General features: G+C 47.6%; 1 protein-coding gene across 9 annotated transcripts in view; it reads right to left on the reverse strand.

Annotated features, from left to right (window-relative positions):
- Positions 1–7,813: 7,813 nt before the first annotated feature.
- The window catches only part of Cobl (cordon-bleu WH2 repeat protein), a 235,083-nt gene continuing 229,086 nt past the window's right edge, over positions 7,814–13,810 (reverse strand). For all 9 annotated transcript variants that reach the window (XM_052734542.1, XM_052734541.1, XM_052734545.1 and 6 more), the window contains one exon: positions 7,814–9,196. In XM_052734542.1, the coding sequence (XP_052590502.1) occupies positions 9,179–9,196 (18 nt within the window). In that variant the 3' untranslated portion in view covers positions 7,814–9,178. The remainder of the gene's footprint in view (positions 9,197–13,810) is intronic.

The raw sequence follows: 13,810 nt of genomic DNA on the forward strand, positions 1-13,810 counted from the left end.
ACACACACACACACACAGGGATAGTATAGTGTTCTGTCATAAATCTTATCCTTTGCAGCAACAGCAACATGGATGGAACTAGGGATATCACGTTCAGCCAGGCACAGAAAGACGGATGCAGCATGATCTCTTTCATGTGTGGAAAGAAAAGAAAATGTTGGTTTTCCAGAAGTAGAGGGAATAGTGGCCACTAGAGGCTTAGGAGGGTATGAAGAATAGAGACAAAGAGAAGAAGATAAGCAGTACCAAAATAGAGTTCGCCACAGGGTTAAATTCCAGTGTTGTACGGCAAGCAGGGTGACAGCAATCTACAATTGATTATACATTTTATAAGGAACTAGAAGACAGGATTTGAAAGTTTCTAACATAAAGGAATGCTAATTAACCTAATTTGATCATTTTACACTGTATTTATGAATGAATGCTTAATTGTATTCCATAAATATCTATGATTAAAAAAATAAAATGAACCTGGGAATGGTGGCACATTCCTTTAGTACCAATCTTTAGAAAGCAGAGAGGAAGGTGGGTCTCTGTGAGTCTGAAGCCAGCATGGTCTGCATAATGAGTTCCAGGTCAGTGGGGCTATGGTGACACTGTGTCTAAGAAAAAGAAATTCCCTGAGCAGTGGCAAGTGCTTGGAGTCCTGGCTGCTGAAGAGACTGAGGCAGAGGATCCCATGAGCTTCAGAGTTCAAGCAAGTGGAGCTAACAGACTATTCCTGTCTAAAAAATAGTAATAATTTTAAGTGACAAAGAGTATTAAAGAATTATACATAGCAATGGTTCTTGCCTATTGTTCATATGATAAAATCACTACTTGCTTAGTAAAGAAAAGCTGGAAGTAGTGGAGAAAAGAAAATCAACCTTTCAGGCATGTTGCCATGCTGTCCACCACAGGGGACAGTCTGGGACAGCGAGGTCTGGAAGAGAGATGACTGTCTTTCCTGGGTCTGGCAGAGAGCCCATCAAGGAAGCACTACCACATCCCGCCGGGGCTCACACCCACAGCCGGGCTTGCTGCCTGTTGGTCCCTGAGGATCCTGGAAGCAACAGGGGACCAGACACTGACTCACAGCCAGCATGCTTGGCCCTTACTCAGGACGGTTGCGGGTTGTGCCCTCTGAGGCAAACCGTGCTGTTCTCTCATCTGTAAGAGAACAGGCAGACGGGCCAGAACAGCTTTGCATTTCCCACGATGCTCTGTCTTATGGCTGAGTTTCTGCTTGGGAATACAGCTGAATAAGCACACACTTGTGAAGAGAGCTGGGTACTCAGGCCTCTCCCTGCTCCGCCTCACCTCAGGCCTTGCAGTCACATGATGTTTGGAGCAGCCTCTTAGCCTCAGGTTCCTGAGAGTCTCAAGTACCAGGCAAGCAGAGCCAGAAGCCCCTTGTGGGGAGCCCTAGGCCTGATGGGACCTAGAAGACCTCCTCCCAAGCCATGCTTCACACCTCTCCTTGGGGACCCTTTAGGTTTTAATTTCAGGTGCTCAGGAATGTCTGCAGTAGGGTCTATGTTGCACCTGTCTTTTCTAGTTCTCAGGCAAGATCTATAAGAAGTTAGGTCCTTATTGTTCAGATGCACCCAAAGATGCAAAGACCAGATCACCCCAGGGCCCAGCAGTCCTGACTTGATGTTGCTTGGGTACTAGGACGTCTTGGTGAGGAACCAAGGCTCCATGAGACTCCTGGTTCAGGAATCCTGGCAACATAGAGCCTGCCTACCCTCTGCAGACCAGCTAGCTGTGTGTCAAGCTCATAGATACATTGATTAGGTGCAGCTTTGATGACATGAGTCCAGGCAATGAAAAGCATTCATTTCTCCTGGGACTACAGCTCTTCCTGGGGTACAATGGATGAGGAGAGAGTGAAATTTAGGGCTCAGGCCAATGTCAGGGTGAACCCAAGTGTTAGATGTCTCTCTGCCTCCATTGGTAGGAGGAGGGATCTGAGGAGACCTAGGTTTGGCTTTTTGAGGTAAATTCAGGAAACACTTGTGAACTCCATATGGCTGAATCAAGGCAATGCTTAAGGGGCTTCCAGTTACTCGGCCTGCTAAGTTAATTAAGTCTCTTTGTAAGGAGTAGAAAAGAGCAAAGCAAATGAAGGTAGAGGAGAGTGGTGGACCCTGCCAGCTGACCCCTTAACTCCTGTGTGGTCAAAGATGTCACAGGGCCTTGGTAGCCCCCCCCCAAACTCCATCTTACAGGAAGGGGCCTTAAAAGGCCACTGCTGTCATCACTCAGAAAATGGTACTGCTTTATCCAGTATCCACGATGTCACCCCGAAGGATCTGGGATGGTAAATGTCATGGTGCCATGGCAGGGGGACTTTGGCTCTGTGAAACAGAATCACTTACTCCAGGGCATGCTCCACTCTGCTCTCCAAGCTGAGCCTTATTCACGTATGACTCACTCCCTGACTCCCAGCCGCTTCACCATTCACACTGCGTATTCTGAGTGGCTTGTGGCCATCTTGTTCTAAGCCCCACCTCAGCCAACTCCTCATCCCCAGTGCTAGTGGCTCTCTGCCCAACCTGGGCTTGGCCAGCTGTACCCTTGAGTTGGAAACCTGCCAGCAAGCCCATTCTTTGTCCCGTCCCTGGCCACTGCCATCCTTGCAGTCTGGAGTCTTTCCAAGGACTCTGAGCTGCCTTGCAGGAACACTGCTGCCTCCCTTTCTTGGGCATCTGCCCACTAGCCATTGGCCAAGCAGGTCTTCAGGAGTTTTGTACTCAGAGTTTGCTGCCAGTCTGGTTGGGGCAGACTCTGCACCATTCAACGAATGCCCATGGCATCAGTCCTGTGTTCTCAGGCTTGACACTCTCACATGAATGAGGCCTACAGAGTTCCGGGTCGCAAACGCCAATAGACTCCATTGAGAAATGGCCATAGTAACAAGAAGCGCGACATTCCACAGGGGACTAAGTGGTTATAAGAGGCTTTCCTTGGGAGGTGGCTGGGTTTTGGAGGATCAATAGGCATTCTGATAAAGCAGGGTAGAATGAACCCACAAGGTATTTGCAGAGAAATCAAAGCTGCTTAAGCTTTAGAGGGCTCAGAACCTGAAGAGCAGCAGGAAATCTGAAAGGCCACAGCCGAGTGGAGGGACAGCTGCCAGAGCTCAGCCTTGAGCAAGTCCTTTACCTTGCCTGTTGGGCAGGGCCAGTCCCACTCTGGTTACAGAGTCAGGGTATGAGAGTGGTCTCATGCCCTGCTGCTCTCAGAGACCTGGTGAGGCTGGGCTCAGAGAGGAGGTGGAGAGCAATGTGTGGTCCCACCTGGATTGACAGTCCATTTCTTTCTCCCTCATGAGTTTCCAGCCTCTGCATCTAGAGCAAGGGTCTGAGATGCAAGTCCAGAAACCATAGGGCATGGTTTCCCCAGAGGAGTATGCCAGGCAGTGTGAGGCAAGCTGCTGCCACCTGCACTCACTCGGCGCACACCCCAGTTGGGAACACAGCCAAACCACTCATGAACAGGTGCCAGCATAGTTAATCGCTTCTTGATCTTTCCGCTTTGAACACATTTGTATTTCTAGTGGAACACAGGAGTGGGTGGCAGCAGCCTCAGCCCTAGGAATGTCTCTGCAGTGGAACAGAGCCCTGGTGCAGAACCTCTAGTCTGAGTCTCCCGTAGCAGCCTTGGCTTCCCCAAGCCCTCTGGCTATGGCCTGCTCCATCCACCTGCCAAGAAGCTTCTACCTTGATGCTCAGTTGAGGGGCTTCCACCCCGGCCACCCACCAGGAAGAACCTCCAATCTTTACCCCACATCTTTTCTCCCCCAGGATACTTGTTACACTCTTGATTGGCATTTCCATGTGGCTACTTGCCAGCAGGCTTACTGGAAGGCAGAGACACTAATTTGTAATTGTCTCCAGCACCCATCGGGGATTCCGACTGAGAGAAGCTCTTGTAGTATTAGGTGGGAAGAAAGAGAGAAGGGCAAGGAAAGGAAGGCACCGAGGAAGGAGAGAAGGGAGGGAAGGATGGATGGAAGGAAGGAATGAGGGATGGGGTATGATGGAGAAGAGGAAGGGAAGAGGAGAGGGAAGAAAAAAAGGGAGAAAGGGGGGAGGAGGAAGGAGGGCATGGGTGTGCCACATACGTCTGTCTGTACCCCTGTGTTGTGGGGTAGATTCTGAGAACAGAGCCTTGAGACAAGGCAGAGCTGGACAGAGGCACGGCACAGTGGTGATTTGGGCTACCTGTTTTCTCCACCTGCTGTTTGTTCTTCCCTCCCTGCCCCAGGAACCTCTGTCATGCTAGCCTTCAGCCTCCCTGGGTCTCTGGAATTACCCTTCCTTGGCCTTCTGGCCCTCTTCTTCTTCCTGGTAGATGGACCAATCCTCCTTTCACTGACAGTGCAGTTCTCTGCTATAACAAAAAAGAATTTATCAGGAAAAATGTATGACTCTAATGGAGTACTAGAGGAAATGACGGGATCAGTTGGTACCTGACTCCTGTGTGTCCAATAATAAACATATTTGTGTCCAGCATGGGTATCCCTGAAAGAGTACTCTCAGTTAGCCCTGTGGGTCTCAACTTACACTTTTTTTGTTGTTTGTTTTGTTTTGTTTTTCAGGACAGGGTTTCTCTGTGTAGCTTTGGAGCCTGTCCTGGATCTCGCTCTGTAGACCAGGCTGGTCTCGAATTCAAAGAGATCCTCCTGCTTCTGCCTCCCGAGTGCTGGGATTAAAGGCGTGCGCCACTACCACCCGGCTCAACTTGCAGTTCTGATGGCTTCTGGTCCTGGAAAATGTCCAAGCCCTTTGAGGAGCCAGGATGCTTTGAGCAGAGGAGAGATGTCCTCTGGACCAATGTCTTGGCCATTCAGTCTCCTATTGAAGAGGAAGGTGACATCATGGCAGATTCTGGAACTGCACTCAGGCCAGTCTGCTAGTGTGTGCTACTGTGCATTGAGATTAGTTGCTCTTCTACTCAGAATGGGGGATGTGGCTGCAGCCAGGCATAGGCTGGGACAGAAAACACTTGCTTTCTTCCCCCTTCTGACATGTACATGGGATGAAAAAGGACAATGGAGCCATCAATCCTACTAATTTGTGAAGTGACTCTGCTATTTGTTGGGGCTTCTGTGATGGAGGAATAATGTCATACTCTTGTCTAAATATTTTAGATTCCAAACCAATAGGTATGTGTCCCAGAAGTTAACATGGACAACATATAGCATAGTTGCTACCCATTGGAGGTAGCCTGATCAGCAGGCACTATGGAGCTTCCATTGAGCCCAGTGGCCAGAATGCTGGGCTGCATATAGGTCTGGAGGTATAAGGAAGGCACAGCGGGTAGAAGCTGGACCTTCAGGAAGTTGGTGCAATGTGGAGGCAGTAAGGGGAGCCATGGGGAAGCAGCAGTGGGACAAATACCCACAGCCCTGGAAGGAGAAACGCACAGAAGAATTGAGTGATTAGCCAATGTTTCCTTGTCTTTCTGACTTGGAAACTACTGAAGTGAGCCACTCAGGAGGTGCAGGCACAAGGCCCAGACACACACACAACAAAGTGGGGTCATGGTCAAGTGAGGCGAGCTGGCAGGACACACAAGCCAGCAGTCTTCCAGATCAGGAGCACAGCTGAAGGGCTTTCCAGAGGCATAGAAAGGGACACTATTTGTGTAGCAGTGATGCTCATAGCGGGGCTTCTGGGATCCATCACTGAAGAGGCAGCTTTGAAAGCTGAATGGGTTAGGCAAGCTGTAAAGGGCCTGCCTTCTAAATTCAGTCACAAACAACTTCCTTCTTGAGAACTATCAGCAGGTTTTAGCAGCTAGATCCATCAGGGAAGAGTTGCCAGTGTTTTTTTCAGGCTACTAGCCCTGCAGGGGTGCCTGAAAGGACATCTTACAGGTTCCTTTCTGGCCATCATGTGCCACACAGAGGCAGGGAGCAAAACAGACAAATCTCAGGCAAGATGTGAGCCTTAGCTCTGGTCATCTCCACTAATCTGTGCTTTCCTAGGAGACTGAGGCATTCACTGAACCTTTACTGCACTGTGTGGGCCAGAATCTGGTAATAGATGCCATGGATTTTATGAACTACATTGGGATATTTTGGGAATGCTTTTCGTAATTGGCTGGGCAATGACTGGAGCTGAACCATTTACTTCCTGTTTGAGATTGCTCACCTTTTCTCTGTGCCTCTGTGTTATGAAATATGACTAGAAGGGAGTGGATAGATGTCTTTACAGGCTTCCTGCCAGGCTGATGACCTGAGTTAGGGCTCTTGAGGTTTCCCTGAAGGAACTAAGCCCTTCCTGCTACTCGCCTCCAGGCTCATCTTTGCAGCCAGGAAGGTGAGAGATGAGGAGCTTGGTGTGGGAAGCACAGCTAATAAAGGCGGAGATGAGACAAGGTGGGAGCAAGGAGGTGTGAGCATGCTGGATAGAGCTGTCGAGGACAAAGCTGAAGATTCCACTTGAAAGGTATGGGTAGTGGAGGATTCTGGGCATAGCAGGCAGGGGAAATACTCCAAGAATATAGAAAATACATACTCTCTCAGGGTACTCTCAGTAAACGGGTGGTTGGATGTGGACAAAGGAAACAGTGGAAGGGCTGTTTAGATGTGGAGGAGGGAGGAGAGAGGAGAGATAGGGCCTATGAGTTTGGTAGGCTAAGGAGAGAATTCTGCCTTAACTCCAGGTAACAGGAGCCACAGAAGGGTGCTGCAAGAATGTAAGCTACATGATGGACCCATCTAGTCTTCTTAGCCTCCCGTTTGCTCATCTGGAAGTTGATGCTTTGGTATTTGGGTTTCCCAAGAAGATGAATCAAGAGTAACTGGGGCAATACTTAGCAGAGACCACACCATGAACCGGGAGGCTGTGATTATTCTATATCCCACACCTTAAAACCTGAATGTTTATGTACTTTGGGGGAAGAACACAAGCACATATAGCATCCTACTGATCCACATGAGCAAAATTAACCAGTGCAGGGCGTCCCTGTGCTCCCTGAGGACCATCTCTGGACCCCTCAGGTTGGATTGGGGGATCACAGCTTCACTGAAAAGGGCTCCAGGCAGTTCACAAACACCTGAAGGGTTGGGGGTTACAGGCCTGAGAGACGGACATTTCCATCTGTTCTTCCCTCTTCTTCGACAGTCTTTCTCACTCCTCTCCCCTAGGCTGTGTCCTTAGGGCCCCTGCACTTGCTCCTCTCTCCGCCTTGTTTATGTCTTTTCCTTCAGTAATTTACCCAAACCAAGGCCTGTCTCCATTACCTGCTGTTTGAGTCTGTTGCCCCCTTTTCCTGGTAATTTCTTTTCTCTCTTCTACAGTCTAACCTACATGGTGATGATGATCGTGTCTACCGTGTTTGCTGAGACTCAGAGGAATACAGGAAGATTCGGCTGGAGTTTTGAGTTTTAAAGGCTCCCAAAGGCCTATGCATTAACGAGTTGGACTCCAGCCTGTGGAGGGAACTATTGGGAGGGAACCTTCAGGAGCTGAGGCCCAGAGGAAGTTAAGGAAATGTTACACAACTGAACGAGATATCAAGAGCCCAGTCCCTTCTTCTCTTTTTTGTATTATGCCACTATAAGGTGAGCAGTGGTGGCCTCTCTGGGCATGACACTTCGGTCATGATGTGTTGTGTTACCACAGGGGTAGCAACACGGCCATAGTCTCTTAAACCATGAGCCAAAATATAGCCTTTTAAACTGTTTCCCTCAGGTGTTTGGTCACAGTGATGGAACACTGCTGATTAACACAGCAGCCGAAATATCTGTTGGCAGAATAAATTAATCCCTCCATTTTGCAGGAAGGACATACACTGTAGCATGAAATCCACACGACAGTTACAGGATTGGAGTTGCATTTATTTGTGGCACTAAGAGAAAGAGCAGACAGCTGTGACTAAGAGCAATTGGCTGGTAGCTCTCGCTTCACTGAGAAAGTTTAGCAATGGTAATCACACAGTACCAAGTTCCCATTCTATCTGATGCCTAGATTTGAAACAGGGTGAAACAGCAAAATGATTTCATGTATTTTTTTTTTCACTAAGGCAGAGATTTTGTATCATGAACTTTTTCTGACTTCTACTGCTCTCTTGGTTTTCTCCATATAAGAAAAGGTTTTAGAGACACATGAAAAAAAAAAACAACCCACAAAACTCCCTGCTGAGTTTAAATTCTTTAAAGATGGTGTCTACCCACCATGTGCTATAAGACTGTCATATAATAGCAGAGCAGCTGCTGGACCATGCTGAAGTGTGTCAGGATAAACTGTAAGTCACGGAATATGCAGCACAATTTGGACTGCCCTCTGTGACACGTAAGTACCCAACACCTTGCTCCTTGGCCCTCTGCAGGATTTCAGAAGGCTATTGGTGAAGTCTCAGGCTCCATGCAAGGCTCCTTCAGAGTGGCCTGCTGCACTTCATAGCCTGCGGGGGCACTGGGGACAGCTATACAAGTGGGACAGAAGCCATAAAAAAAGGGACAGCCCTTCCAGTGTTCTGATCTTTGCTTCCTATCACCTTGTAAGGAGCCAGGAATGGCCTGCTCACATGGTCCAGTAAGGCTCCTATTCTGGGCAACACTAGTTGAATTCTAAAAGCTTAGTTGGTCAGATCACAGTCCAAGATCATCTGTGAGGTGTGAGGCTTCACTGTGTGAGGAATAGGAATCTGATGCTTTACTATCCTGCAAAAGTCATCTTGTAGCAGCCTTCCTCCATCACCCTTCTTACTCCAGAAACAGAGCATCATGTAGCATGTGATGGATTCTGACTGGTTCTGTTGATTTATGCTTTTGTCCACCTAGAATTCAAAAGATCTTAAACAAAGGCTTTTAACCGAGTGTATATGGTCAAAGTCTCAAAGATCCAAAAATCAATGTAAGGCGTGATTCTTTGTGCCCATGGCTATAATCAAGTGTGAGTGTTGGGCTCCAGCCTGTGTGTTCCCATTACTCTGCCAACAAGAGCAGTTTATTGGCAATTGTGAGCATTCAGAGGCAGATCACATGTCCTTGGCACACAAGCCACACAGCAAAGCACCATCTCTCCTTTGACTATTATGCAGGAACACCGAAAATCCACTGTGGGCACGTTGGCCTGGAGACTGGAAAGTACCACTTCTTGTTGGTTTCATTTCCTGTCACTTGGATTCCTTTAGTGATGATCCTGGGAGCTGTACAGGTGGTTTCTGCAGTGGTAGGACTTCATACGAGCAAGGGAACCTGCAGTGAAGACAGGTAGAGTTACTGTCTCTGTGGGCAACAAAGTGTACAGAAGAGAGAGATGCATGCTCATCCTTGTAAAGGGTGTTGGAGCATTGAAATCTAGACCACTGACCATGCTACTTACCGTTCCAGAGAGCCTTTCCAAAATACAAATACACTTAAAACTTTGCAATGACTTGTGATTATATGGGAGATAAAAAGCATTGTGGAGTCTGTAGATATTTGTTTGTAGGTCTCTCCCCTAAAACTATACTCATTCCTCCTGTGTTCCTCCACCTACAGTTCTGCTGGAGGGTCGCCTGGAGTCAGAAACCCTAGTAGGCTTACTCACTGCCACATATATGAAGGGCATGAGCAGAGTTTGTGGTGTGGATAAAGGAGCATGCAAGTTTATCCTCTATTTAGCAGGAAAGGTCACACAGCTTCTGCTGGTTCAATTCTCTCCCGACAGCCCAACAACAGGAAATCCAGATCTAGGGGACTGACTCTAGTGCTTTTCAACATGTTTTACAGAAATGGATTTTCTATGAATAACCATTGTCACTCTCCTGGAGTATCAAACTGGGGCACAGTTTGGACAGACTGGACTGGGAATTCAGCATCAGGCTCTACCTTTTCAGTTTATCAACCAAAGCAAATACTCAAAAGACACAAACAGATTTCCTCCCACTGGGTTGCCAGTCCCTGGCTTATGTCCAGTGTATCCACTGTGTGTTGAGTATCATGTGGACTCTACAAGTCTTAGCTCATCTGCATATCAGTTCAAGGAACTTCAAATCAGTTCACCACCATCAGGAGTTTTGCCTCTCACATATAGACGAGGTGAGTTGTGCTTCAAGTCAAGTCATATACAGTTTTATTTTAGCCAGGCCTGCCGAGTTGAATTCACAGGCCCTCTGTCCACTTGCATATATAGCTCCAATTTCTTTTTTCTTCATGAGTACCAGTAACCCATCCCCTGCAGCCCTGTAAGCTCGCCTCTGCCTCAGTCACCTGGACATTCAGGGGATCCTTTCCCTTTGCAGCCTTGTTGATGAAGCTTTGGACCAAGGTGTAGGTGGATTCCCTGCAAATATCTACTAATTCTGAAGTACCTCCCTTGGGCTGTCCTCTGTGTATTTTCTCAGTTGTCCCTCACAAGGGCTTGGGCTTTTCCAGTCCATCTGCTGTCTATAACCCTTCAAGCCTCCACTCTAGTTCCCTTCTACTACCCTTAGCCTGCATGCAGGGGGCCCTACTCCCTCAATGGGTCTCCGTTTAGCTGGATCTTCCCAACAATCCTACTATAACTCAAGAACAATGGGCACACTATGTCTGGAAGAGCATATTTCCTCCTGTTCGTAAGCTAAACATCTCAGTCCCAGGTGGTAGCTTTGGGAGGTGACGAGGCCCCAAGGAGTATAGTGTCTACCAAGGGCTTAGTGTCCAGTCCAGACCTGGAACAATTCTGCACTCTCACTGTGGTGCTTCTGGCCTAAAAGCATTGGACTTCATCCTCAATGGACCTGCCATCCCCTTGTCCTGACCTCCCAGGAGGGGGGAAGTCACTGTCTGTAGCGCCTGAAGCCATTTGCCAGTGGCCTCTTCCCACAGCAACAGACATGGACTTGGTGGGGGTACTATTGGCAGCACTGTCAGCCCCACAACTCCCCTAACACCTGTGGCATGTGTGGATGAAGGGGGTGGCACGTCTCTGCTTCCACCTGTGACAGAGCAATGGAGAAAAATGTGTGAACGATGACCCTGCAGGGACAAGGCACAACAGATGAGGCAGACAGACCAGCTTTGGAGTCAGATACTTTCAGTACAGTGACATTCAATCAGAGATACAGACAAAAGGGACATTCAGCTGGCAGTAATTAGTGCCTTTGGGTCAAATGCTCACAAGCAGATAGCTTAGCAAGCCCTACTCAGAGCACAGGTCCTTCTGACCACTTGCATGTAAGGCTCAACTTCTTCTGTCTTCATGTGGGCCCAGGAACACCTTCCCAGCTCTTTCAGCACCCTCTGACCTCTGGTGCCTTCACATTTTGGGGCTGGCCTCTCTGAGCAGCCTTGGTGAAGGTTGGGAACAAGGAGATGTAGGTGGCAGCCCTACTAACAGCTACCAATTATGAAGCTGTGCGATGGCCATACTGTGGCTCCTTAGAAGGGCTTCTCCAGTCTGTCTGACACCTACAGCTCTCAAAGCCCCTGCTCTGTTTCTGTCCTTCCATCCCTAGCAGAAGCAAAAGCATATGTAAGATACCCACGGCAGATCCGCTTGTGCGGGGCTCCAGAAACCCTGCAGAAAGCTGCCCAGAGCCAACAGTCGTGAGGGGGAACAGGGCTGCATTAGCTACTGGTTAAGAAGGGATGAGGCCTAGTACATCCATGAAATCACTTCTGTTTCCCTTTCCCAGGGAGATCCGAGGCTTAGTGAGGTGACCTTCTTCTTCCAAATTGCCCCATTAACACTGTTGGAAATCAATTGACTATCTGCATGGGCTGGTTTCTGGACTCTATTGCCTCCACTGATGTAGTTATCTGTCCTCACTCACTGTATCTATGTAAGAAGTCTTAATATCACATAATGTATGTCCTCCAGCTTTGTTCTTTCTTATTTTAAAAACTATTTTGTCTATCATAGGTGCTTTGCATTCCAGTATAAATCTAAAAATCAGTTTTCAATAAAAATTTCAATTAAAAAAAAAAAGGGAGGGTCTAGTTTGGCCTGGCTTTGGGACCTGGACCTATCCTGGGTCCATGAACTGGCATTTTAGAGCCCATTCCCTATGGTGGGATGCCTTACTCAGCTTTGATGCAGGGAGGAGGGGCTTAGTCCTGCCCCAATTTGGTATGCCAGCTGGTGTTGACTACCCAAGGGAGGCCTTACCCCCTATGAGGAGTGAATGGGGGGGTGGGTGGGATGGGGGAGGTGGTGGGTAACAGGAGAAGGGGAATGAGGAGAAACAGTGGTTGGTATGTAAAACGAAAAAAATTTAAATAAAAAAAGGGGGGAGAAGGGAAGAGGTTGGGAGCAGAGTAGGGGAGCTATAGCCACCATCCCCAGCTAAGATCAATTCCTCTGTGCTGGGACAAGATGCAAAGAGAAGGCAGAAGTTTGAGGGTCCAATGACTAGGACAAGACCTGTATCCAGTGCAATCAGGTGGTGTCATGGGGTTGGGGAGAGGATGAGGTGAGACAAGGTCAGGATGTGGTCAGAGATGCCTCAGTCTAACTCAGAAAGGGAGCCTGCCTGCAGGTGCCACAGAGGAAGCTGGGGAGGGCTGGAGGTAAGAGTGAGCAGTACAGTAGGGACCACCTGGAAGGTACAGGAGGAGATACAGCCAGGGCCATTAGAATCTCATGCAGATATATGCCACGAGGAAGCTGAGAGAGGGGATGGATTAGGGAGAAGCTAGAGTCAGCTCCAGGGCCATGGTGGAGAATGGGCAAGGGTGGTACCTCATAAAGAGCTCTGGCATAGCCAGCAGTACAACTCAGCAGGGCAGGCAGAGAGTTGTAGGCTTACAGAATAGGGAGTCCATACTTTATAATAGTGTTTTCCTCCAAACTCCAGACCCTGCCCTCCATGCTCCTCTAGTCAGGTTTCTGTTGTTAATCCAAACCAGCAGAATAAATTCACTGTAGAGTCTAGAACACACACATACACACATATACACACACCTATCATTGGAGACAAAGTCTCAGTATGTAGTCTCGGCTGGTCTGGAACTCATTATTTAGACCAGGCTAGACTCTAACTTGTGAACAGTCCAATGGTCTCAGCTGCCCCTAGTGCTGGGATTAAGTTGGTATGTTTTAACAATGCATGTACCACAGGGCACCAGAGCCACAATCAAGATCACAACAGCACTTTCAAGAGTTCCTTCAACTCCCTTCAGTCCCCAGATGCCACCAATCATCTAGCACGACAGAGGTGTTTATATTTTCTAGAATTTTATAGCAATCAAACAATACAGCATTATGGCCAGGCTGTTTTCAGCATAATTGTCTTGAAATTCATCTATACTGCTGCAGTAATCCACATACCTGTCATTGCTGTAGATACTGTACGGCTACATCCTAATTGTTTATTAATTCTTTTGCTGATGTTTTGAGACAGTTATACACACAACTTCTGTAAGCATTATATATGAATGGAAATACATCCATCTTACCCTGTTCTTTTTTTTTTCTCCGTAAGTGTTGAAGAAAATCAGAGAAAACAGGCATTTTCTTACTTTTTGATGTTGGGGAAGTATTCAATCTTGTACTATCAGGCATGGGTTAGCTGCCACTTTCCACTGATGGCCTTTATCAGTTTGAAGAAATTCCTTTTTTCCTACTTTACGGAGTTTTCATAACAAATGATGTATGTTGTCAAATGCATCAAAGGAATCTATTAGTATGACTTTAAATAACAGTTCATAAGGGAATGATTTGAAATGTTAACCCAACCTTGTGTTCCTTAGGACACATTTCTCTTGGCTACCACACACCATCATTTTTATTTTGTTTTCTTTCTTATCTATCTTTGTCTGGTAGAGGAATCAGTGGATTCATAGGAGAAGTTGGGGCCTGCTCTCCTCTTCAGCTTTTCGGATGAACGTGTTTAAAGGTCTTGT

Source organism: Peromyscus californicus, unplaced genomic scaffold, assembly GCF_007827085.1.
Source record: "Peromyscus californicus insignis strain IS unplaced genomic scaffold, ASM782708v3 Scaffold_13__1_contigs__length_99412109, whole genome shotgun sequence".
In the NCBI taxonomy this organism is placed as follows: Eukaryota; Metazoa; Chordata; class Mammalia; order Rodentia; family Cricetidae; genus Peromyscus; species Peromyscus californicus.